This window comes from Xiphophorus hellerii, chromosome 10, assembly GCF_003331165.1.
Source record: "Xiphophorus hellerii strain 12219 chromosome 10, Xiphophorus_hellerii-4.1, whole genome shotgun sequence".
In the NCBI taxonomy this organism is placed as follows: domain Eukaryota; kingdom Metazoa; phylum Chordata; class Actinopteri; order Cyprinodontiformes; family Poeciliidae; genus Xiphophorus; species Xiphophorus hellerii.
In genome coordinates, this window is record NC_045681.1 from 17,668,163 (window position 1) to 17,695,208 (window position 27,046).

Genomic DNA, 27,046 nt, shown 5'->3' on the forward strand with positions numbered 1-27,046 from the left:
CCCTCAGCTGTTGAGAAACTGCTAGTTGTGGACTCTGAAGCTTTAAACGTTAGGTATTTAACTAATCACTAAGGTTTGGCCATGACGTATGTAATGTGCCAGTATGACATGTTGAGGCTTACCAGCTGTCATCAACCGTCCTCCCACTGCGAAGAGAGAAGAACCAAGCTAAACAAGATGGCTTTTAATGCTAAGTCAGTATTTGGAAGCGTGGCCAGCACACACTACTTCTGTTCACCGTTTGGCCCGGTTGAAATTCTACCAGAAAAATTCATTTCAATGGGAGAAATTCCAGATGGAGCACAGAAGGAAGTTGAGAATCTAGTGGAATGAAGTGATCTTCAGCCCTTAAAGTGTTCATTAGTCACTTTCTTCATCTTGATTATTTTGCTCCCTTACACAGCAGTCACATGAAATCTAAGCATGACACAAAAGCACAAACTGAGGTTATATTGTAATCCCTTTTTCTGTTGGATGCAAACTACAACTTTAATCAGAGCATCAGTGTCACACTTTCTGTAGGGTCATTATATTTTCTCAATTTCTCAAATTAGAACATAGTTTGAACAAAAAGCTTGTGAAAGCGACTTAAATGAGTTTGCAGGTCACAAAAAAATAGAATACAAAATTATCAACTATGAAGTGTGGACTAATTATGTAGTTAATATTTTTACCTTATAAATATAAAATATTAATACAACTTACAATTTCAACAGCAAAAACATCTTATGGCAGTTCAACTGCATGCTGCTATTTCAAAAATTCAGAATTATATATATTTTTAATAACATTGGTACATCTACAATTACAATCACAAATTTAAGAGAATTTGTAACTTGTCCTGTGTACTCAACACTTGTGTAAAAATCACAGGACCCAAAAAGTTATATTTTCCCTTCTCCCAAAGAACGAAGTGAGGATTATGACCACTTGGCTTTGTTTAGTGCACTTTATGGGTGACTCAGGATTGAACCTCTTAGGCTTCTGTAAATTGTAGGGTTAGTTATTACTTGGACCATCTTCTGATATTTCTTTCTCTGCATTTTCTCGCTCTTACAAGAAATCAGGCATAAGAGCATAATTATCTTGAATATGGAATCTTCCCGTTATTGATTGCTAATTATAATCCAGGAATAATGGACTGAAAGGCTTTGATGTTCAAGAGACTTCATATAGCTCTCCAGACCCTCTAATGTGCATAATGTTTGATAAGTAGACTGTGCTGCACTTTGATAAGTAGATTTATGACTAGTGTTACGTCTACTAAACTCTGGTTGCTTAACTTTAGGTTTATAATTCGTAGAAATATTTAAAGATTTTTTTTTAATCATAAATCCCAAAACATGCTTAGAATACTCAGTACATTCATAAAATACATTCATATTACACTATTACATATTACAATAGTGTAATATTACAATGGTGTAATATTGCAATAAAGTAATATTACATTAGTATAATATGAAGAAAAGTTAAGATTGGGCACTTTGGAGAGAGAATGACACTTGATTGAGGAGAATAATTTGAATAAATCAATCAGATGGCTTAATTGCATTCCTTTAGAACCAGTTTTCTTGTCCATATTAGGGAAACAGTTGGATGACATGTAATTAAATATGAAGTCAACACCTCATAATTTGCAAGCTGGTCTTCATGAGAATTGGCTTTCTAAGTATTGTTTTAGGCATCATAAAAAGACCTGACTGTTAAATGTGTCCCAGTTGATGAAGCAGGACTGAATCAGTTCACTCTAAATCAGTTCACCCCGTTTATTTTTCTGTTTTTGAGAAACGGTAAATTTTTTCTATTAGTAAATGGCGTTTTACCTTTAGACCCAGCCTTGTTTACTTTGAGTATGGATTCTTGTGGGCTTTGAAATCAACAACTGATATTATAAGATAAATTTCAGTATTGTTGAATCATTTGAGATGCATGTTCACTCTACACCACAACAGAGCGGTTCAGAGTGATGAATGAAGTAAACCATAAAAGAACACAGAAAGAATGGTTCACTTTAGACTTAATTTGGCATACAGATATTTTCATGCAGACCAGAGAAATCTCACAAATCCAAGTCCTAGCTTGTAGGGTAACTCTTGTGCTGTTGGCTTACCAGGCAAAATTCAAACTAATTGACAGACCAAGACTTTTCAATACTTGTGTAGGGTCTGTTTAATAACGGCACCATCACCTATCTATCGCTGTCTATTTCTGTTATTTTGCATTTATCTCAGAAATATATGGTAAAATGCCAAGGCAGTTCATGCTGGGCAGCTTTTGGAAACAGCACCCAAATGAGCAGCTGCTGTTACTGCATAGTTGTCCAGGCATTTGGTCTTAAAGGTGTAGTGTGAAAATGAACAAAACCAAATAAAATTGAGACATTTTTCCTCATTCCTATCACCATGGAGTTGAGTACACCTAACTGTTGTGGTGTGAAAGCACCATTCAATGATTTTTAAGGCCTTGATATACCTCTCAACCACCCACTTGGATCTCTCAGACAAGCATGCGCCCTTATTCATGCTCTTTTTAGTTCAGCTGAACAACTGTGTTCCACTCAGATTTACTACAGCCTCCTAGGAGATTTTTTTTTTTTTTTTTTTTGCCCGTGATTTTACCCATCACTTTATCTGCTCCGTGTTAGTCACCACACTGATTCAGAGTAATATTGTCCCGTAAGCACATTCATTTATTTGGTCACAAAAATCTCACCTGAATACAGATATCCACAGGAACTCCTAGTGGAGCTCAGTGGATGGGTACAGATGACAACATTTTGACGTCAAGTGGACTGAGAAATAGAAATTGGGCTGAAGTACTAACACTTGACAGATGTTAATAAGCCAAGTTGCATGCTATCTTTTTTTTATGACGTAATTCAAATGTAAATTTAAAAAAAAGTGATTTAAAAAAATATTCACATCTATTGTTTCTGTTTTCTGTTTTATTTTTATTTCAGAAAATATGAATAATTGAATCATTTTCTTTTATTTGGGTGGTTGGGTGAATTGTGTTTGTTCTTTTCAAATCATAATGGCAACAGAAGTTACCCAATTGGCTCAGTCCTGAAGTTGAAATAATCATGACCATCTATTGCCCTTTGCCGTGCAGACATATAGCTTCACTTGCGCCAAAAAGTCTCCAGTTTAAAGTGAATTCACTGCACATTTGAGTTCTCCCCAAAAAGACTGAGATGGTCATTCCAGAATCTTCAGTTTTTCTTCAGGAGTCAACTTGGATCATCATTTTGGAACATCGGCGTATCTCTCGTGCAGCTTCATGGCTGCTGGTTGCAACATTTTCTGGAATATTCTCTGATAACCTTTCTCTTGCATAAATTTGGAACAAGTTCTCAGTACCTTTGTAGCTCACATATTGCAATATTATAGGCAACCCACATTTGTATTTAGCTGCAAGGAGTTTGTACTACTTTCCTTTCAAATGTAGCATTCACTTTTGGTTTTTAAAATCCCTTTAGGTTAACATTTCATGCTGTGCTGTTGACATAGTAATCTCATTCATCTGGGGACTGAATTATGCAGCCTGTTGTTTCTAACTGCCTCCTTATTGTGCATCTTGAAATGGCAACATCACCTTTTTCAGGTTATTATATTTCAGCTCAAGTTACCGGGAGGATTTTCTTTGTATTACAAACAAACATCCTTGTGGTTGTGGCTAAAATCCTTTTGTTTTACAGAACCGTAGCTTCTTAATCAGAGTTTGAAAACCTCTGGCATTCTCATATCCTACATTTTTCACCCTCCTATTTTTGACAGTTTAGCTAGCTTTTCCAGCAGTTCCTTTGATTATGCTCGCCACATCCCCATGGCTCAGAATCCTGGAACGCCGCTGCAGTTCTGGACAGAAAAATGGTTGAAAATAGATTATTCATTTTTCATTAATTCCCTTACAGTATGGGTTCCTCATTCATTTGATATTATTCCTGTAGGTATTCCATGGGTCTCTCATGGATCAGATCAAAGTATTGGATGTTCAAAGACCCCTTTTGTTTGCCTCTTGTTGCAGTTGGCTGCTCTTGCCCACTGTGATGATAAAAGAGAAGAAACAAGCCAAATGATGCTTCTGGTTTTATCCAATCAATCGCATTCATTCGGCAAAGCTATTATGCATTGCCTTTATTATTATTATTATTATAGCAATTTAACCTTCCTGCTTATTTTCTTTTCTGGCTTGTCATTTGAGGACCCAGATATACAATGACTACAAGTGTTGATTATGCCCTATTATAATTAGACCCTCTTTAGACTGTTCTTCTGATCTTATGACTTAGCATGAATAAGAGAATTGGCTTGCCCCTACAGCACACTCTCGCTGTTTCAGATATTCAGAAACAAAAAAGGATATTGATTTATTTATTTTTTTTGTGCTTCAGACTGTGAGATCTATAGACTATTTGTGTGTGCTTTTACACAGCTTATTTCTTTGATGGTAAAAGGCCATAACTCAAATAAGATGTCATGTAGAAGGCATTCATAAACTATTACAGTATCTTTTATCCTACAGAATTAATTTTCTTCTACTTGACTGGAACAGCTCTGAGTATTTTCAACTGCCTTTCATGTGGTAGGCATCTGAGAAACCCTGTACAGAAATCTATAATATTACAACATCATATAGGACAAACATGCATAATATAATTAAAAAGAGAGCTCAGACTTTTTATATTGTGGGGTTATGTGGTGTGGCTGTGAACACTCACAATCTTACTCTCCCTAAACTCACTGGATATTTACTTTATAAACATGCAGGTTACATTTTCTAGAAGGCTGAATCTAACGGCTAATCAGCCAAAGAAGATTTCTATGTGATAAAAAGAAAAAATTCATGCGCTTTAGACCAAGGTAACTGTTGCTATGGTTTTACAAAGCTTAACATTTTAGTATTACAGCACACTGGCAGCACAGGAAAGCAGAGAAAGAAAAACAATTTTTTATTTTATTTCATTTTTTTTTACCTTGCTCCACTGTGTTGCCTCACAGCAGGAGGGCTTCCGGTTCAAACCTCATCTGACGCCTTTCTATCAGGGGTCCACTTGTTCTACCTGTGTCTGTGTGCTCCAAAGCCCGAGGGGCCAACAAGAAAGGTTAATTGGTGGTACGGTTGTTGGCTGAAGGTGTATGTGAGTGTGTGGGGGTTTGACACACAGCAACAAGCACAGCTTAATTAACCTCAAGACCCCTGGGTAAAGATTAGCTGTCAATTTTAGTTTCATTTCTCCGAGGCCCAAAAAGAGCTGGAACCAAGTAGTTGATCTTAATGTGATTGGCAAAAGGTGTATTGTTTCCGTTTTGATAACTAATTTCTAGTTAGTGGGTGAATATTTGAACATTTTATGTGCACTTCATTGAAAAAATTATTGAAAGCATGTTTAAGATTGCATCCACTGGAAAAGATTTTAGTTTCATGAAGAAAATGCATGATAGACTTTTTAACATTATACTTCAAGAGCTTGATTTTTCAACTTTATGTCTCTGTCTCTGAACTGTCTTAAAACCAGAAAAGTCAAATACACGCATCCATCTTTCAGTAGATTCAGAGATCCAAAAGTCTGTTGGTTGTGGTCCATATTTTTTTCCAAGACTTGAGACGAGGTATGAATTCTGTAGCAATGCGCCTCTTCATAGTCATGGTATCACTATCGTGACCTCACTTTATCTATTATTAAAACACATCCTGCTATCATTTTTAGAAAGTTCCAGGAAGGGACTTTCACACGCAATGACAAGGCAGTAAAATAAGATGGTAATAAAATATTGACTAAGTATTCAGAGAGAAATAAAGAAATAGGATGTTTAATGAAAAATTTGAACAGTGCATGTGATTCGGAGATGAAGATGGCGTAATTAAACTAATTATGTTTAATTAGAGTTAAACATAATTAGTACAAACTCTCAAAAGCTATGCATTTTCTTTTACCCTATAATAATCTTGACTAAGCTAAACACTTTTTTTGTCTCGTTTTAGAAGGTACCATTCTGGGCCCCTGAAAGGGTCTAGAGTAGTCAGATAAAAGTTGAAAAAACAATAAACAAGGCACCAAAATCTCCCCTTAATACACTGAAATCTGATTCATTCAGTGACATTTAACCCCAAGGAGCACTGAATCCAATGTTTTTGTTATAACATTTTATTCTTTAAACTGAAACAATAAACTTGAACTATATCTATCTCCATACAATAATGTAACTCCCATATAAAATAACTAAATAGATGGGAAAAGCACCATTGGATGTAAATGGTAAATTTTCTCTTTGTCACATGTACAGTAGATGTAAATGCACATCGGTGTGTGTGCAGAAAAATGCATTTAAAAATTAAAGGCTGCACTGAAAAAGAAAACAGGGCTGGATCAGCAGGTCAACTCCAAACAGGTCAGATTTGAGGATTCTTGAGGTGAACAAGGTCTAGAAAATCACACATGAATACCTGCGCAAAAGTGGAACAATAGCAACTTTGGCTCTGATGGAAGGAGAGTGTGTTCAGAGATCATATTGATCTGCTGGCACATGATGACGGGTGGTTTATTATTCTTCAGATTGCCCAGAGCGATCATCCTGGAGCTCCATGCTCACTCCAGAGAAAAACTAGAAGGAGCCATACATTGTCTGTGCAGCTGGAGCGGGCTGACAGGTCGAGGATGTCACAGTAATGCCTCATCCCAGCCGTGCCATCCATGTGGAACGGCCTCGGATACATAAGATTCTCCTTTACCGTGGCTGAACAGGCAGAAATTAAATTGCAATTTGCTGAGATTTTTATGAGAGGAGCTGTTCACTGCACTCTCGTTGGTATGACGGCACTGTCTAGAAGTCAATGCCTCTTTGTGAATGAAAATATTTCCATTCAGTAAACGTGAAACTTATTTGTGATGCACAAAAGTGCCTAAAATATGTAGCAGTTTGTGGTTCAAAACACTATTCCTCCAGATGGAATTGGCTTCTACATTCCTCACACTCCACAACGGACAACCTGTCTCTCCAAGTCCCAGCTGAAAACTCAGCTGTTCCAAGGAGCAATTCCACTTGGATTGATCAGCACATCCCATCATTTTACTTTTTTTTTCTTTTCTAGTTTGAAGAATTTATTACTCTTAGAAATACTTCTACTATTGCCATGTATTCATACAAATGTATATATTTATGGGAGTCCACAGGGCAGTCCTATTGGCACCTGCATCTGTACTCTATTCCATTCAAATTGAGATGTATAAAGGAAAGGTTGCGAGTCACATGCGAGTGCATGGATTTATACATTTCCAAAATTTGTCCGCCTGCCACCTTTCAGTCTGGAAGCTGCGTTCTCATTATGCATAAGGACCCTGGTAAACTGTTCCATTGGCAGGACAAAACCTACTTTGCTCTCACTGAAACCCAAGGCCCTTGTTCTATGCCCAAATTTTTTCAAAAAGTGAAATCCTTACACTGATTGGGGGGGCAGTTTTTGTCTCAAGTAGAATGCTGTATGAAGTATGATTGGTGCAGAATCCCTGCAATGTGGGCTCTGCACCAGTTGGTTGCGGTGAAGATAGGGTTCTTTCTACTTTATCTTGCAACACATTCCTATGGACGAGAGACAATTCTTGTGAACAAAATAAAATCCCAGTTACAAGCAGCAGATTTTTATTTATTTTTTGTCAATGTAACTGTTAAAGATAATCACAGCCTACCCTTAGAAAACAACATGACCTCAGGGAAGCTTAGAAATTTTAAATGGTGTGATGAAATCAGAGGGTAGGGGCCTTTGGTGTATTGGTGAAAATAACACGTGTCTCCACCAGCCGGGCCATATGCCACCAAACAAGCATGTTACCAAGGACGCTTGCAATCACTCCTGACGCTACGAGTAAATGCAGCTCATGTTGCAAACCCCAGTGGCATATGGTGTCCGCACTGTGTTTCTCCTTGAATCTCTGCCCATTCACTTCGTTGCTTCTGTCTGGTCAGTGTCCCCGTGCGTCTGCTGCCCTTCTGCTCGTTTTGATTACCAGCCAGTTAACTTTAAACACCAACAGCTAATGCACAGCAGCTCCATTCAGTCTGGAATTTGCTTAGAAAAGCGTACTACCCTCTATAAGCTGTTAAATCCGACTGGGGAGAGCAGATGTTACTTATTGATTATTGAAAATTTGCTTCTGTTTTTTTTTCTGGTGCAGTATTTAAATTTTTTATTTTTTTAAAGCTGTTGCCAAGACTTAAAATGAGACGACCAGGGCTTCCATACTGTAGAATAAAACAGTCACATATGAATAAATGTAAATCCGTCACCTGTGGATTGCAAGTGCAGTTCCGCCCTCTTCCCCCTTCGAGCGCTGATTTGGTCTCCACCGATACTTCAATTAGATCCACCTCATTAGCTGCTAAATGGCTTCACTATGTTTCACAGCTTGGAGCAGGCTTCATCTGTAGAGAGCCTTTTAGTGGATTTAAGTGTTGTTTTACATATAAACAGCTGCCTGCTGCTAATTATGTAAATGAGAGTGGTAAGACTGTGGCATGTTTTTTTAAAAAAAGTGTTAATGTCAATAAAATGCATTCTAACCATTTTGTATACCTCTGTCATCACTTGCTAAAGGTCAGTATGTAGTGCTGAGATTCATGATAGCCAGCACATACAACAATTTGAAATTAATTTCATAGAACAGGGACTAGTTTGTTTATTTTAGACTTGTGTAAATATTTCCGTTTGCAAGGAGCTGGTGTGTCTAACAAGCGTCAATGGTGGTATGAGAAGTGTGGTAATTGTTATTGTTTTACAGGCAGTCGCTGGCTCATCCAACAGTTCAGTTACAATAATGAGGAAAGATTACCAGATGCACAATGGACAGCATTATCAGCACTCAGTGTTTGCATTAACTTTGGATGTGCAATAGGCACCATTATTGGGATTTGACAGGAATTTATGGGATAAACAAGAGTAGACCTGGTACTTTCAGGCTTCACATAGGGGGCTGCGGGGCAACTCTTTAGCCCAGTCAGTTCAGCACTGGCTGCTTAATTAATTGGGAAAAAATAACATTATTTTACAGCATTGAAATGGAAGTTGTTTAGCTTATTTTGTTTAGCCAATTACCCACTGATTTTATACAAACAGAAAGTTAAATTTCCCCAAGCTTTTCACTAAACCTTCCCATTACTTTTAATTTATGTATTTAAATGGAATTTATATATTTTACATATTTAAATATTTATATATTTAAATAAGTAAATGCTAATAAATTAAACAATTTATTAATCTTTTACATGCTCAGAAAAAAATATTAAGAAAAACAGTATTTAAAAAAGCATACACTATAAAATATACTGTTTAGTACACAAAGTCCTGGAATGAAGTCGGTCGGTCCTTTCCTGTCATTCTTTTCATCCTAGCATATTTTTTATTCCTCTTTGCTGTCCTCTCATTTCTGTCTTGTTCTTCTAGTCTTTCTTGATGATCTAATCTTCTATTGATGTTCCTCTTTTTAATATTAGACCAAACTGTGTTTTTTATTATAATGGGTGGAAATATTACTCACAACTCATATTTAATGTCCTAAGCTAAGGAAAAGATTCTCTATTTAGTGTTGGGCCAATTTATTTAAATTGCAGTCGCTTTTAACCACAAAGGAGCATTTTACTGCTATTGGTTTTGTAGCATCCTATCTCTGTTCTTCCTTTCCATTTCTTTTTTGTGTCCCATCTTTATTCTCCATCTTCTTCATCCCTTCCCTCACCTCCTACCTACAAACTTTTCCTATGTTATAAAGTCAGAGCTGTGCTGAAATATCTACCTTAAATGTATGACTTATTCTACATATATTTTTTAGAATGAGGACTGAGGATTCTGAAAAGCTGAGTTGGAATAACTCTCAAGGTTTGACATGAAATGGTATTGGACCCTGATATAGATGTTTCCCAACTGCAGTCTTTTTGTCATAATGACAGTTCAATTTGAGAGGAAACTGCAGAAAGAAGGAGCCAGCCTCTAAAATGAGGCAGAAAAATAAAGATGCTGCTCACAGTGACAAACTTACAATTATCAAGAACTCTTAAGAATGATCCTCTCAGTAATTTTGGCCAATTTGTGTTTTCCATTTGACTGTTTTGGCAGCATTTGTCTCTCAGGCTTTCATCAACCTTGATTTCACCCGCAGTATTACACTCCTTATGTGCTGAAGAATTTTTAATGTTATTTTCCTCAGGGATAAACTTTCAACTTTTTTTTAAGATTTCTTGAATTTTCAGTATTTGCAATGTTGTCACAGTCATTGGAAACAGTGTACCAAAATGCAAATTCAGTTTTTAAAATAAATTTGTTGGCTAAAAGATTTGCACTACACAGCCAACTTAGAAATTGGTAGTTTTACTGCCCTAAAGCAGAAGTTTTATTTGATGTTTTATTTTTAAATTGGTTCTTCAGTGGAGCGAGTTGGCGTTGTGTGGCTGGAAGAAAAAAAAAAGATGTCTGAGCTATAAGCGATGGCTCTTGATTCTGCTTTGCTATTCAGATGGTTGTCAGAATTTGGTGTAAACATCAAAACATGGGTTCTTCCTGCCTTGTGTCAAAGGTCCAGGTTGCTGCAGTTGGTGTACTGGTGTAGGAGGTATTTGTGACATACATTGAGCCCTTTAACCCTAGTTGTGCATCATGTATACACCACAGAATTGTAGCTGACATAATGTACCCGTCTTTTGCATTATAATGTACCATGTAACTAAGCTCATACTGAGTCTTTTTTTTTTTTTTTTGAAGATAGTGAGATGTTCAGTGTTCTCAAAAGTTCATCAGTCATCAAGTCGAGCCCTTTTTGTGGTGGAACAGGAGAATGTCCCCCTGGATGTTGGGGAGCAACATATGTGATTGCATCACATCATTATGGACCAGAATCTTTGACACTATGTTGAATCTTTGCCATCTAGGCATAATTTGATTAAGGAGTTGGACATAAGTCAAGTACTTACCTACCCAGTGAGTGCATACATCAAACGGTATACCTGGGAAAAAAATGCAACGCTGTGTTGAAAATGATAAATATACCAACACAAGCGGGCATATGGCAATGAGTACACAGTGACCACCCAGCAGGCTGTCCCTGAGCAGCCACAGCTCTGCACGTTTTCTGCTCGGGATTCTGCAGTCTATCAGCCAGCTGGAGTGAGACGACCTCCATGCCAGCTGTAATTTACCACCGGGAGATGGGAGGGGGTGAGTGTGTACATATGCGAGTGTGAATGTTTGTTTGTGAGGGATTGATGAAACTTGCAAGGACGAGATTACCAAGTCAGCAATGAGTGGCTGAGATAGGACGCAAAAGAGGAAAGGCAAGCGGGCGTGGTGTCAGCGTTGATGTGACAGAGATGCCCTACAGGTGGAGGAAGAGGTATTTGTTTGTTGTTGTGTTTTTTTATTTAAGCTACCCTCTCTGTTTTGTACAGAGCCACAAGCTAATCGCCCCCAATTCCATCACACACAAACTCGTGCACATCCTAGCCCTGTTAGGGAACCCAAATCTCCAGCTGCTAATCTGATAATCCTGTGCAGATGGATATCCTGCAGCAGGAATGGAATTTTGTGTGACAGAGATGGAGTATCTTCTGCAGTAAGAGGGAGACTGATACTGTAACATGTGGAGATGTTCCTAACCCAACTTGTGAGACTAGTGTTAGTCAGTTGATTGCATTGTCAGAATGTCCTCTGAAATAATATATACAGGGCATCACTATTGCAAAGTTTTGACAGTGTAAAAGCTTGATGTCAATAATGAACTCTGAAAAAAAAATTTAAGATAAACATTGCAAAATGAAGGTTTATCTGATGTTTTTGTACATTATTCACTTTTTACTGAACGTGTTCGCCTTTAATTGGCCAGAAAGGTTAGGATAAATTTGCAAGTTGTCGAGGCTATTGATAAATTCTAAGAAAATAATTTGAAAGACAAAAGGAAATGGTCTAATTTGCAGGTGTGTGATGAAACATCAACCCTATAACTTATTTAATGTCGTATCATTTTATAATTTTCAAATGTCTTTTAAATGCAGAAAGATATTTTGATTTTTATCTTGCTGTTAAGACCATTCTATAAATATTCATAAATAGCACTTTGTGAGAAATATCAGAGCATTTTGATATCACAATTCTAGTATCTTTATTTTGTTCCCAAAGGAAAACCCAGTAATGTTAATTAAACATCCTAATGAAGTAATAATCTTTGAAAAAATTCTATCAGGATTAAAAAGGACTGTTGGCTCAATACTGCTTAGACATATTTGTATTAACCCAGACTTAGTCAATAGCATATAAACCAACAAAATTATTTTTTTTGTCTTAGAAGTTTTCAAAAATAACATTTCTCTTAATATTCCATAAGTAGTGCTGATATCAATTTGCTGCGTTTTCATTGCATGATCACCACCGTTTCTCTTTTGACAATCTTTCCAAACATATTGGATTGTAATGGGGATAGTTTAGCTTTTCTTTGAAGTGTTTGATGGAGAGATCAAAAGTAGTTTAAATCGTAACAGTAGATGCCTCATTGAACACCTGCATGGATGAAGCAGTTTTTAATGCCCCACTGTGCCACTGGTTAGTCAGAATGCTGAGCAGACGCATAGAAATTTCTGCTTTCATAAACGAGTCTAATGCAAGAAATGTTGTTCATCAAAATTCTATTTTTAAAACCTTTACAAAGGTGCCAAGTTTGCATTAGGTGCTTGAGCAAAATCTTGAAGGGGAGAGAAGTTGCAAGCATTTGCCTTTCTTGCAGGTAGATCATAACCAGGTTATGAGCAGAGCTTTAAAATACAAAAGAAAGTCATAAAAGTTACAATAAGCAAACTGGTAAAGGTGCATTTAAACCTAAACTATTCATCTGGCAATGAAACGTTTCAGATCATTAAAAATACTTTTTATGTATTTTGTCAGCCATTTATACTGTAATGAACTGCAATGGTAAAAGTAAAAGGCTTTTTGTATTTTAGAGTGCAGTGATGATGCATAATGTGAGGCCTCACTTGCAAAGAAAGCTCAGCAATACTGTCAATGCCCAGACAGTCACTTTAAATGTTTGTAAAGACCCTGAGAGTACTGGGATAAAATGTCAAGACTTACAGCCTGTAATATTTCATCTGCACAAAGAAAAAGTGGTGAGGGATCCTATTGGTTGTCCATGAAGACATGGACAAATTCTCCAATTTAGGCCTATGCTAATGCGGACTACGATCTTAAAAGTCCACATGTCCAATGTACCTATGGGAATTGTGACAACAGTTCCAATGACATGAAAAGATTTATATTTTAATGGTACATAATGTTTAAAAGTGCTCCGCTTCAATTTTAAGTTTAACTTGATTTTCAGATTTGCAAAACACAAAGTTAGTTAAATTGCTTCATGTCATCTTGGTGATTATGTATGATACACCACCACACAGATTGACTTACAGTATTAACGTTAATGAAAGCTCCACTTTGTGTTTCCGTGATAAATGGAACAGCGCCGGTGCCTCTGCTCTGGAGCCGGGGTGTGCGTGCAGAGATGCTGCCACTTGAAGCTGTCTTGTCACTGGCACGACTACAAAGGGTTTTATGGCTTTAAGTTCAGGAAGATCAGAGGCCAACACGCACAAAATTTCCTTTTTAAGACTCAATCAATTATTAAGGGCTGCTTTCCTATAGTCTACTTTCCTGTCTACAAAGAAAATGTTTTTTTTTTCATCTTTTTGGTTGAAGAGAAAACTAAGGGTAAATTTTTTGGGGTTTTTTTCTTTTTTTTTTTTATAACTGTTGCAGTTTGTGTAATGTGAGCCCTAAGGAGTTTTCTTTTTTTAGTTTACCCCTTTCAGGAGTGATGTTCACTCCTGTATCATCAGCCAACATTTGTAGTTGACAAGCATACTATTGAACCAGATTTAAAAAAAAAAAAAAGAGCTGATAAGGTTTATGTGAAAGTGTGAATAATGTCGAAACACTATGCTTATTGCTTGGTTTCAGACACGTGACCTGGATGACGCCCAAAATTCAGATGGAGGGCCTGAAGGGAATTTCTCCTGTTCAAAACAAAGCAAAATTGATCACGAGTACGTTAATGCCCTAAATAGGCTGAAACAGACAAGGCATCTCGAAAAAAAATACATGTATATTTAGGATATGATCGGCATTAACTCGGTAAAAAAGACTTGTCTTATAATCTTTAGGATTTACCCGGTGTCAAGGCGATACACATAACTATCTGGAGCAGCAGACCTCATATTATAAGATGATCCAGAAGAAAGTTTTCAAAAGCCTGGAGAATACAATCATTTAGATTCAAGTTAGGTCAAGCATTTATGATGAAAAGAGAGATTAAATGACTATCGACTTGTTTCTGGTGAATAGTGAATTGTGCTATTTTAAGTAATTAGTCTATGATAACGATGCTATCGCTAACAACGAACTAACCCATGTTATTTCTATGAGCTTGGATCTCATGGTAAATTTATTTAGCTTCTGTAAACCCAAATTCTTGCTGGAGCTGTACATTAATGTTGAGTCATTGCAGGACGGTGGATCCAGGTCCAATGTAGGTCAACTATTCGCACTGATCTACAGAAACCCTGATGTTCGTGTCTGGTCACGAATATAGTTTGTGTCTAGACACGAAACATGTGGGGGGGAATAGTCACAGCTCACTGTGACTGTATGGCTGTGTAGGTTATATTTAATTTATTTAGCTTTTTGTTTATAACATGAAATAAACTGAATAAACATTATCTTTTCTGTCTGTGACTCGGCACTGAGCTAGCTACTAACATTAGCACTCTGAGGACAATCAAGCTAGGGCATAAAAGTAATATATCTTACCTAACATATGAATGCTTGTCTTTCTAAGTAACTGTCCAATAAAACATCTGAAAATACAGTTTAAACGATGCGATGGTTACCTGTTAGAAAGTGGGTGCTCCAAACATTGTTAGTTTCCGCAATTTCTGTTTTTAGTTGTAGATTGTTGATCCACTTTTCTTCTCTTTTTTTCGGTACGTTTTTTAAAAATTAACTCCCTTGTGTCCAACTACCTTTGAAACACAAAAATAACGTTTATCTTTCTCTCTATTAGAACTGTTGGAACAACCTAACAGGACACAGACTTTAGGCATTTTGAAGCTGGATCAACAGAAATAAACAGTCTGCATTTACTTCTGGCCCTCCATCTGCGTTGGGTGACGTTGGTGCTACGTCATCTGAAACCCAGCAATACTCCAACTACAGACTGATCTGATGATTTACTAATTCTGGACAGCGTTATCAAACAGTTCCACCATTAATATGTTTCCGACATCACATTTCCGAACAAACATATTTTATGCAGTACATTATGCTAGAAATGAACTAAACTAATTATCTATATTGACATACTGTATATTTACAATTGTAGAGCCAAATAATGATATTCAAATGTCGTCAGAGTAAGCTATCCTTGTATAATGGCAAACTGTAAGTCTGCCATTTCTGCCATTATACACCTTTGTACTGGTCACATTTTTTAAATTCTATAAAATAATGAATACAAATCTATACTATTATCAGATAATATTGTATGTTTTAACATCCAAGTAACCACATATGTTACAGTGTGACATTCCTACAGCACCACTTTTGAATATTATGATTTTTAAATGGCAAGTTCAAACTGACAGTTCAGCACCACGGACAGCATCATCCCCAAAGGCTACGCTCAAAATAAACTGGAAGACTGCTGATATTCAGTATGCAGGCTCTGGTCTCAGTTATGGTCTGATTAGGCACAATTAATCACCGTTTCTGAAAATGTTGGAATAAGTTTATTTCACATAATCATTGTGCATGTCTCTGCTGTTTGCATTGTGGGATTGAAACGTGGCAGTGCAGCATCCCGACGGGGGTCACGATGAGTGTTCAGTTGGATCGATATCCAACTTTTCACAACTTGAGGGATCATTAATGTAATGGATCACTAGAAAGCCGAGGTGATGCTTCCAAGACAATAACTTCTGGGTCATGGTAGATCTATCAATCAAATGTTGCATTTAAATTCTACCCTTTGGCCTGTTTTTTTTTTTTTTTTTTCCATTTTCTGTTTTTTGATCTTAGCCTATAACTGAATGTATGAAAAATTAGGTTTGCTTTAAGATTCCGAAACAAATTAAATCCCCAGTCACATTCTCTTTTTTCTTTCCTCCTCCTTTTTTTCCCTCTAATTTTTCTTTGTAAATTGAATATCACAAATGATTACACACCACTTCCTCTGTGCTCACATCTGTTTTGGCAAAATTTGTGCTTTTCCTGTTAAATACAAACTCTATATCAATTGTGCTTTTTGTATATTAAGCTTCATTTTCCATTTGCAGATATTAACTTATTGTTTTTTTTTAGATATTGGAGAGCATATTTTTCCTGTGATGATGCCTGTGCGTTTTTAAGCTAAATCACTGAATGCATGTGATGACACAGCAATGGATAAAGCTCCATGTGCAGTAGTAAATTTGTATCTACGGGTGCTTCTGTGTGAGTATTTCCTCCTGTTGGTTTTCATCCTATTTATTTAATTAGTTTATGAGACTTAAGAGGTAATTGGTGTGAAAGTGGACTTTAGTAAGTGATCTCCTGAACTGCCAGAGAGAAAGGAATGGCAACTCAGTTGCCCCCTTTCCTCATTATCTTGTGGTTTTAAAGCTCAAAGACTATTGACACTATCACAGATGAGCTTGTGTGGTTTCCTGATTGGTCCTACAGGATAATTTTGCTCCAGTCACAGCTGTAACACTGATAAAACATAATGGTAGCTCATCTTCTTTCTTTGGCGTCCTAAACTGGCTGCATCTATGAATGTATTTGTACATTTGTATAAGGTGTACTCTTTCTGATAGGTAACTTTAGTGAAACTGCAATATTTCTGTTTAGAAATAAAGTCATCAGATTATTTGGCCTGATTTCTGATCAGAATTTCTAAAGTAGGGTTACCTGCTGCCTTTTAGAACAAAAGGTGTTATTAAAAAAATGTTTACAATAAAATCTTTGATGTTGCCCGAATTTGAGCAATTATTCCTCAAACACTGAAAATATTACAGTAAAATCCTAAAAGTGATGGGGCAGAGGCATCCTTATAATACAGTCCAACTAGAAAAAGTAAGTGAATGTAACCTTTACGAGATGGATTATTGCTCGTTTTTTTATTGCACATCTGATGACAGGAAATATAATTTTTTTTAAATTCCAAAATCAATATTATTCAAAATCCAGAACTGGTTCTTGATTCCCGTCCCTATCTGTGTCCAATCTGACTGAACTTGAACTTTTTTCCCAATTAAGAACTGACAAAAATTCAACATCAATATATTTAAAAAAGTGCAGGAGCTGTAATTGCACTGAAAGCTTGTTTTGCAAAGTGTTGACATAGCTGGGCTAAATGCATGTGTGTCAAATCTGTACATTTTACAAATTTTCATTTCCCAAAAAATGTATCCTTTTCCTTATACCTCGAACTTATTGGAAGTTAATAATTGTTCATATGTAACAATTATATAATTGGTATTTAAACCAGTTATAAACTGTGTAATTGGTATAAATACCAGTTGTATATATGCTATATAATAACCATATAATTGGTTTATATTTCTAAACCAATATAATTATAAACCAATATTGGCCATATATTGGTCATATATACAATCCCAATGAAACCCATTGAAGTGATCAAATGTGAGGAAGTTATTAGGAATATTACAACAGAAAGGACTTTCTAAAGTGTTTTCCCATTACTATGACACATACTATTATAGCTTGAAATAATTTTAAAAATGCGTCTTGAAAGTGACAAGGAATTGTCTACATTTATTTGACTGTTAGCCATGAATAAACAAATCAATAATTCATTAACAAGAACAAAACAAATGTTTTATAAAACATTTAAACCATTCCTCTTGCTCACTGTAAAAAAGCTGAAAGGAAAACAATCCTTAGTCTTTACATGTGTAACTTTAAGGAGCCTGTGTGGTGCAGCTGCAGAAGCAGCTTTTTTCGTTTTAAGTTTTGATTTGAAATCAGTGATATTCCTACAACCAACCATTTCTCTGATGGGTAACTAATTGGATTAGGTTTTTGATGCAGTGCTCACCGGAGGTGCGCACAAACACACACGGGCACACGCAAATGTACACAACTCTGGCAATTAAAAAGGGGGGTACCAAAAGGAGCTCAGTGAGAGATAATTGTCTCATAAGTCAATAAGCACAGCTGTTGGCAAGGTCAGCTTTCAGTTATGGACACACATCGCTGCTCTCAGTTTTGTGCGTGTCCTCTCCAATCTGTCTTTCCTCTTTATCCTCTCCTTTCCAGTCTTCTCTCTGAGCTCGTCCTGTAAGTCGGCTGCTCCCCTGTCACTCCCCTCCATCCTCTCTTTCTGCGTGGCTGGGTTTCTAGATTGCTCGTGTCCCTTGATGAATATTAATGGCGAAGTTTAGATATTACATGAAAATGAACTGTTTATTTACAATGACTCTCTCCTTTGGCTTAATGGGAGGTTGGCGGGGGAGATGCACGGCAAGATGGTAGATTCCCAAGTATGGGGGAAGAAATTGGGCCAGTGCTGTGCTAAACAGGATTCCTACCAGTGAGAAGCTGTGGCCAACCAAATTTGTCATGGAACTAAAGAGGAGCATTCTGTTTTTTCACCACACAGGCTGAAACTGTTTGAGCAGAAGAGCTGAGTGGACAATAAACACCCTCTTTACTGGTATATGCTCTTGTAGCTGAATTTTGTCTGCTTCTTCAAAGGCTATGAAACACAGAGATAAAATGTCTCAAATTGGTTTTCACTCAGGATAAGCATTGCGGGACAAATGACTAAAGTCAAATACAACAAAATAAGCATTAGAGGTGTGAAAAAAGCTCCAAGGTTGAATGAAGGTATAGATAAGAGGAGATTGAAAGACAAACAGGAGACAGAAAATGGGAAAAACATGACAAGAAAAATTTAAAGTCATTGAAATGGTACGACATATGGCACTGAAGAAGAGAGGGAAAAAAGAGAATTAAAGATCAAATTAAAGGTAAAAGTTATTCAAACATGATGGCATTGAAAAAAGTTGTGCCAATTTACTAAAGAGACTAAGTGAACAAAAAAGCAGATGCCTCAGACTAACAGATTCAATGCCGATATCAAGGTAAGTAAACAAATTAGACTACTGCTAACATTAGCATTAGCTAGGTAGCTACTGGCTGTTTAGAGCAGACTGCTTTTTTGCACAGTGGATAAAACATGTTCAGTTTGTACATGCATAGTGTACTGTAGTGAATACTATATGGTGGTTAAAATATCCCAACTGTGATTTCACCGTTATCTGCAGTGAGGAACTGATATTAAACTTGCCATCAAAAGGTTTATTGGCAAAGGTGGGGATTTTTATTTTTAAATGTAATACTAACAACCCTAAAACTATACCAGACACGGCATTCAGTAAAACCACAATCTATTTCTTTCCTCCTCCATTTATGAAATGGCAGGAAAAGGGCAGCTAAACCAGTGGCTAGGGGTCATAGAACTATTATAGAATATGCCTCAGAATATCCCATGATTCTCTGCTTCTCCTTATTGCCAGCATTTTCTAATCCTTCACAATCTAGTATCATCTTAGCAGCCAGCTGTACTTTAGACATGTCTGCAAATTTTCAGGTTGGGTGGTGGGAGCATTCTCCAAGTTTTTTTTTTAAGTCTTTCTAGTCACATCCAGATATTTTTAATGAGATTTAGATCAGAGGAACACGCAGGATGCTCCAAAAGTAAATTTTCAGGAAGAAGTCCTTTGTCAGGTGGACGTTAACTGCAGCATTGATGTTTTAAACCCAGTCATGAAGGCATAGAGGAAGAATCTCTGTCCACAAGGATACCTGCTGCCGCGTCTTTATGTAGCCTACCACAGCTTGACAGCTCTGCAAAAACCTAAGCTACTTTGTCCTATTTAAGGAAAAAGGCGACCCAGATCATTATGCTATCATGTATAAAGCATTATTTTTTTATATACAATTAAAACCGGCTATTTCCATACACTGCATTAAGAGGCATAACCTTTTATTGTCCCATGGTCAGAACTTAAATCAGACTAAACTTTTCCTGTTTTAAATCAGTGAGGATTACCAACATTATTTAGTAAATGTAAAAAAAAAAACAACAAAAACAATGCAAGTGATATCTTAGATGTTTTTTTTTTTGTTATTTAAATTCAGTGTTTTCCTTACAGTTACTAAGAACTGTCATTCAACCTGTAGATTTGGGTCATTTCTTTGGGGAATCCTTTAACAAGCTTCTCACAATATTTTTCTGGAATTTTGGCTCATTATTTCTGATGTAACTTACTGAACATTTTTAACTATGCTCACGAACACAGTATGGGATTGAGTTTAGAGCTTCGACAGTGGTCATACCCAACATTGACTTTAACCGTAAGTTGCAGTATTTTTGCTGTGTATTTAGGGTCATTAGGATATCTTATAGGATATCTAAGGAATTATTTTTGTGTATATTGTAAAAATAAAAATGAACCTAAAACAGATTCTACTGATCTACGCTCACAAACCTGAGGCATATTTTAAACCAATGGATGCTTTTAGCAAAGCAGTTTCATGTTGAGAGTTCATCATCTTCTTTATCAGAAGCTTACAAACTCTTCAGGATTCCCCAAATTGCTTGACGTGACCTCTATATGTAAGCCTCCGAGTTAGAAAACAGTTATAAAATAAGAATCCTAAAAAGAAATGTCATGGTGCCATTTAGCAAACAGAATTAATTTAAGTTTTCACGTCAGACAAGTCTGCAAAGTTGAAAAAGGAGAGAGACTTTTTAGCTACCTTGATCAAGTGAAATATGCAGGAGCTATTTGGTTCTGTAAACATGATGTCCCTGGAAAGAAAAAAAAAATTGCGAATGCTGTCGTACCGCGAGGCCCAGAATGCCCTTGAGACAGAAACGGTGGGATCCTGGAACACGGTGGACAGCCTATAGCCGTCCCACTGCTCTTAAACCACCTCCCTGACATTTTAAGCATCATGCATTCTCTGGGACCCTGTAAAATGAAATACAGCGATCCATCAAGACCTGCGGAAGGCTTCTCTGCCTTCCGCAGTATCTAGTCTGCATTTCCTTTTAATAGATCGAAAGCATTTTCTTTTTTGCTGATGTCAGGAAGCATGTTTCAGGCCTCAGCCAGTCATTGTGAGAAATGGGACGCCGCCTGTTGTGCCACTTTGCTCTACCTTCTCCTCACAGTCCTTCTGCTGAGCTGCAGGAAATGATTGTGGCTCACCTATTGACTGCATGTCCCCAAGCAATGATTACAGCAGGCTACAGGATTTTTGTCAAGGCTGTATGTTAAAGAATCTTAATTACCATCTTGGTTTTAAATGTAACATGGTTTTGAAAATTACTGTTGAATGTTTTCCATAAATGTTGGGGTGATCATCTTTTTGTTGGGAGGTTGTGAGTTAGACTCCACCTTTCTTCCATCTTGTTTTGTAAAAGTTCTTGGATAAGACACTGAATCTCACATCACCAGTCTGCGAATTGAAGTGCAAGTGTGTGTGACAATAGCTAATTGAGACATGAGCGTAAAAGTGCTTCGAGTGGTCAGACTAGAAACTCGTTCAATAAATGGAGTCCATTTACGCAGAGGATTGTTCACATACACAAAAAAACAAGAGCCTGATCTTTGCTGTTTCCCTCCTGTTATTTGAGAATAAACTTAATTCTTGGGTTACAACTTTTTATTTTTTTATGCAAAAAAAATAAAATAAAATTGTGTTTTTTCAATATTGAGAAAACACACAATTCCAGTTGCTTTTGAATTCTGCAGTCATATTTGTGATTAACCCACATTTTCTTTTTCCTCCCAATGATTGATGGCCTCAATACTGGCTTTAGTATTTTGGGAACATTTGTTTGTTTCTCCCAAATGCAGGTACATCACTTTGCTTTACAGCTCACCAGAATTTGCTCAACTTAGAATGGCAAACATTCAAACAGCTCCCAATATTAGTCACTGAGTCTGAAATATTAAAAGTAATAAACCTCATAAATTACAGCCCGTTGTCAGCTGAAATGGTTTTGAATTCTCAAAGAATGCTTTGATTATAGTCTTAAATTGTGGAAATAATATATTTCTCTTTTGTTTGGATACATTTCTCCAGAGCTAGGTTCTTAAAGAGATGGAGGTAAATTACAGGGTGTCAGTTGCGGCTATGATGAAAATTAAAATGTACGTTTTTGACGCATGTCATCTTAATAGGTGAATGTAACTGCTACTTTAAATAATTACCTCCATTCAAGTAAAAAGAAATAATGGACATTCTCATAAGCTGATTGGTTTGCACACAACAAATGTTTTCACAAATGTTTTATGACAGAACTGTGCAATTGTAATCATCTGTGTAGCCCATCACAGCCAATACTAGGTTGTGATTTTTTTAAATTGATTTATTTTTTTAGATTTAATACATCTACTGTGCTGGTACTAATTTCAGAATATAAGCTTGGTACAACAAGTACAGAGTATTGAGTGCATTTGAATATGCACCTAACTGAAAAAATATTACATAAGTTCACATTGTATCTGGATATATTTACACTAAGACTTTTTTTCTTTTTTTCCTTTTAATGACATACATTTTCTTTTTCCAAACACGGCCTGTAACAAGCTACTTAAAAACAAAGTAGACTATCAGGAAAAGCCATTGATTGCCATCTTCATTTTCCTTGCGTTGACTAAAACCACTAAAGTATTTGTCAGTGTCTGAACTGAACAGGCTCACACACACACTTGGTGTCTTTTGTTGTCGCTTTCATTGCCACTTTCGTCTTGAGGCACATTTGCTCTTGAGATTATGCTGTCCTCTTCATCACACAGCTATCCAGCCTTCTGAGACCTGTTGGTGAAAACCCATATATTAGCCGCATTGCAGTGTTCATAGTGCGTGAACGAAGTAATGGATTACAGTCTGGAAATTAGGATATGCAAAGCTTGTATATTTCTCCTTAATTGGACCACATTGCAAAGAAAAATGCATTTGTTGGGTTGAGCAGCAGAGTTCAGTATCAACGTTTTCCCCAAGGAAAATGTACCAAATTCTCTTTTCCAAACAACTTTTTTTAGTCCCAGTGTGATAAAGTGGCTAGAAAAAATTATCTTCATACAAAGATATGCCAAGGTGAGATTTAGCAACTAGTGGTAATCCTATTTCTCTACTCTTGCAGTGGGCTCAGAGCGGAGTTTATTAGAAACTACCTTCACTACCATGGCGCTGACGCAGTGGCATCTTGCAGCCATGAACTGCTTGCGGGATATGCATGGGTTTTGCAGACTGAACAACACAACTGACTTGTGACAATGCTGTTTGAGGAATGTGATGCAATGCGATGAAACAGTGTGTGACCAAGCTGGTGACCAGCCTGAGAAACAGGTGCCAGGCTGTTGTGGTTTTATTTGGTTTGGGTGCGAGTCATGGTCATCTTTGCTGCTCTTTCCAAACATTCATTATTCTCATGAATGGGGATATATTTGGAAGAGAAATAAAAAGGTTTTACAAAAGTAATATTTCTGCCAAATACAAGTTCCCTTACTTTTTTAGCTGAGTGTTGAGCATGGTGGAGGATTTGAGACATGTTGGATGTACTTCTCTTTTGTAGGTTTTGAGAAGCTTATTAGCCATTGTGGCATCATAAACTCTTTGAAATAAACACTTTAAGTTTTCATTTGGTCTTTTACAGGAGAATGACCCAAAAATGAGGCTTAATTACCAATTAACTAAACAGAAAACATGTGGGTAGGGCAGAAGGAAAGAATACATTAGAGAGGAAGCACAATTCTGCAAAAGAAGGGTAAAAGACCTCCTCCTGTGTGTTTCAGCTTTCTAAAATGTTACAGGAAAAGACCGTTTAAACAAGCAAATATACAGTCATGTGGGATACATGATTTTAATATTGATTTCACCCCCCACCCCCTCTAATTTATTTTACTCATATTAAAGATATTTAATTTTCTGAACGTGTTTGCCAAAGACACCAATAAAGTAAAGTGCAGTTCCTAAATATAGATTGCACTTAAGTGGTCATAAATACTGACTTTTATTTTCCACAAACAAGCCACTGAAGTAAACTGAGGTATACCCCAGAAGAGTGCATCCAACAAAGACCTTCTAGCTAAATTTCATGATTGATGTTGTGTTTTGAAAAAAGTAAATGTCTTTGTTGTGGCCCATCAGTGTTGGCCTGGAAGCAACCAGTTCATTATTGGGTTGGAGAAATTTCTTTCCAGGCCTCGAAGGAGTTGTTCAGTTTGTTGTGGGAGGAACTGTGGATAATTTTGAGTAAAGACAAAAACTCAAACATTTTAGAACCCTGGACATTTAGTCGGTGAAGATTTAGTTCAAATGTGAGCTGCTGCTCCAGAGTTTTGTGGCTGCACTGATTGTTTAGAAACCCTTTCTGGACTTGGTCCAGCCAGTTCACTCATTTGAAATTGAACCTGCTATCCAGCTTTGGTGCGGTGAGGCTGTTGTACAGGGATAGCAAAAAAGATGAGGGTTGTTTGGTCACCTCAACCTCCATTATAGCTAACCAAGCAGGGCAACCTCTGAACTGTGATTAAACTTTCCTTTTTCCTGTATCGGAAATGAACTGGAAAAGGTGTAAAAAGCAATATCCCAAATTCTTAGTGGGTAATGCTCGGTCAAACCTTGCCTTTTTGTACTTGGACCTTATGTTGTCACCTCAATTATGCTGCACCACCCAGCTCTAATCTAAGGCTTTCTTTTGGAGCGCACAACATTACAGAATGCATTTCCATAATGCTGTGAAAGACTCTGCACCAAGAGGCAGTCTCTTAAGAGTGCTAAGCTGGTTCGATGTAAGAGCTTGTATTCTCCACAAAAGAACTCCGGCATAGTCCTAAGCCATGTCTAAAGCTCTGTTTGCTGAGGTCTTCTTCTGAGAGGGTTGGTGTGTCTGAAATTGTTTTTTTTTTTCTTCAGAACAAGATTCGGATGTCTGTGAAACCTTTAGGACATGGTTTTTGCTTCGTACTCTCAGTATTACACATAAAAGGCTGATGTCCTTGCTTCTGTCTTCTCTTTACCTCACAGCTCAACCAAACCTACCGAAAATTCATGAAGGATGGTGGGCGTACAAGGAAGTGGTGCAAGGGAGCTTTGTTCCAGGTAAGCCTCAAACAGCATGCTGCACTTTGATGTGTGGAGCCTTTCCCACTGAACACCGTTCCACCCCACTTGTCCTTCCCACCCCCCGTGTGCATACACTCCAAACACAGTGTGCTTGATCTTGAAGTTGCCACTTGTTACATATTTAAGATAGCATCGAGCCACCTTGCCGTTGGCAAGAGTTATATTTTCTTATTCTGACAAGACCTCTTTGTCCTTCCCACACAGTTGACGCTTTTTCACATGATTGACTGACAGCTTTTCCCTTTACCTCCAACCTTTTCCATCTTGTGTGTGTGAGGCTAATGTTTTCCTAAGATTGTTTTTTTTTCTGAACTGAGAGGCTCTTGATAAAGCCTGCAGTTGTATGCAAATTTGTGTGTGCAAGGCAATTTATCTCCTTGTGAGAAGCAAATCGTAAATATTTAAGTAAGGTTTTACTGTCAGGGAAAATATAGTATTAACATTTATTTCAATTCAAGAGCTACAGATTACTCACAGTGTGGGATGCCAGGGAATTGTAGTACTTAAATACCATATTCTGTTACACAAATGGTTCCTTCAGTGTTTTCCTGCCCAACCACCAAAAAGTGGGGAAACAATCTGGTTGTCTTGACAAATACCAAAATTTTAAGACCAAGATTTAAAGAAAAAGCAAACAAATTTAATGAAATTCATTGATTTTATTTTAATGTAATATCTGTGAGAAATGTACTTTTCTGCACTACTGCCTCTTTAACACCAGTGGCACCCTTGCTTTTATAACAAAAAACAAACTTTGAAGTTGAGGGAAATTGTTTTAATTAATTTATTTATTTTTACTTTATATTTGAACAAGACTTATTTTTACTGTGAAAGTGAAGGCTTGTTCTAGCCAAGTAATGAATATGTGGATCTACCAGTTAAAGGACTTCTGTTTGATTCTATGTTGTGATGTCAATGTTAGAGCAGAAATTTACTCACTGGGTCAATTCATTATCAATGCTGTTATGTTTGTGGTTAACACAAAAAGTTATAAGATTGTATGTAAGGTCTGTAGACTACGGCTGCAAAAAGATAATTGGCTGTAGCAGCAGATTACTTGAAACAGGCTGTGAATCCTTACAGGTTCACCAAAACTGGACAAAAGCTGATTGGTAAATGTTTCCTGATATTCATCTTGATTCGAGTTGTAACCTTGAAAAGTTCATCAGCATTTGACTTAAACATGAAAGCGTGTTGCCTTGTATAACTTCAAAACCTTCATTATGATTCTCCTTTTACCCATTACAAGGTAGACTAGGTAGAGTGCTTGGAGATAAGATCACAAAAGCATGGTCAGATATTTTCCTTCAGGATTTTCTGGGAGAGATTAATGTATTAAGTCAGTGTTATGTCTTCTCAAAAGGAGACCCAAACTATGTAGTTTCACATATGGCCATGTTGGTCTTCATAGCTTATTTCACATAATCAATAAAATCAATGTTTAAAGACTGCTGCTAAATAACTAAGTACTTGATTTTAATTTGCACGCAGGACCAAATACAATCTGTGGTTTTTAAGATATTTTTTCCACTACAATGGTCAAGTCTTAAAGTTCTTCCACCTTATCTGATGACAAACCTTTTTGTGTTAAAGGCAGAGGTTATAGGATCAAGGCCCCAGGAAACTGAAGCACAAATAAAGGTTAGCATTTGTTGTAGTGTTGGGAGCACAAAGTGGGTAAAGGCTTACCCTTCTTTCTAAAAAAAACCCCAAGAAAGTAGGTTCTTTTGCTGCTCTTTTTATATCACAACCATGTCTTTCAGCAGTTCTCCTTGACAAACTTACTGGCCTAACTACGGTACAACAGCTA

The 27,046-nt window shown here is 36.9% G+C and overlaps 1 protein-coding gene across 2 annotated transcripts in view; it reads left to right on the forward strand.

The window, feature by feature from the left end:
* Positions 1-27,046, forward strand: part of ca10a (carbonic anhydrase Xa) — a 280,335-nt gene that overhangs the window by 10,841 nt on the left and 242,448 nt on the right. For both annotated transcript variants that reach the window (XM_032574688.1, XM_032574689.1), the window contains exon 2: positions 25,138-25,212. In XM_032574688.1, coding sequence (XP_032430579.1) covers positions 25,138-25,212 — 75 coding nt within the window. The remainder of the gene's footprint in view (positions 1-25,137; positions 25,213-27,046) is intronic.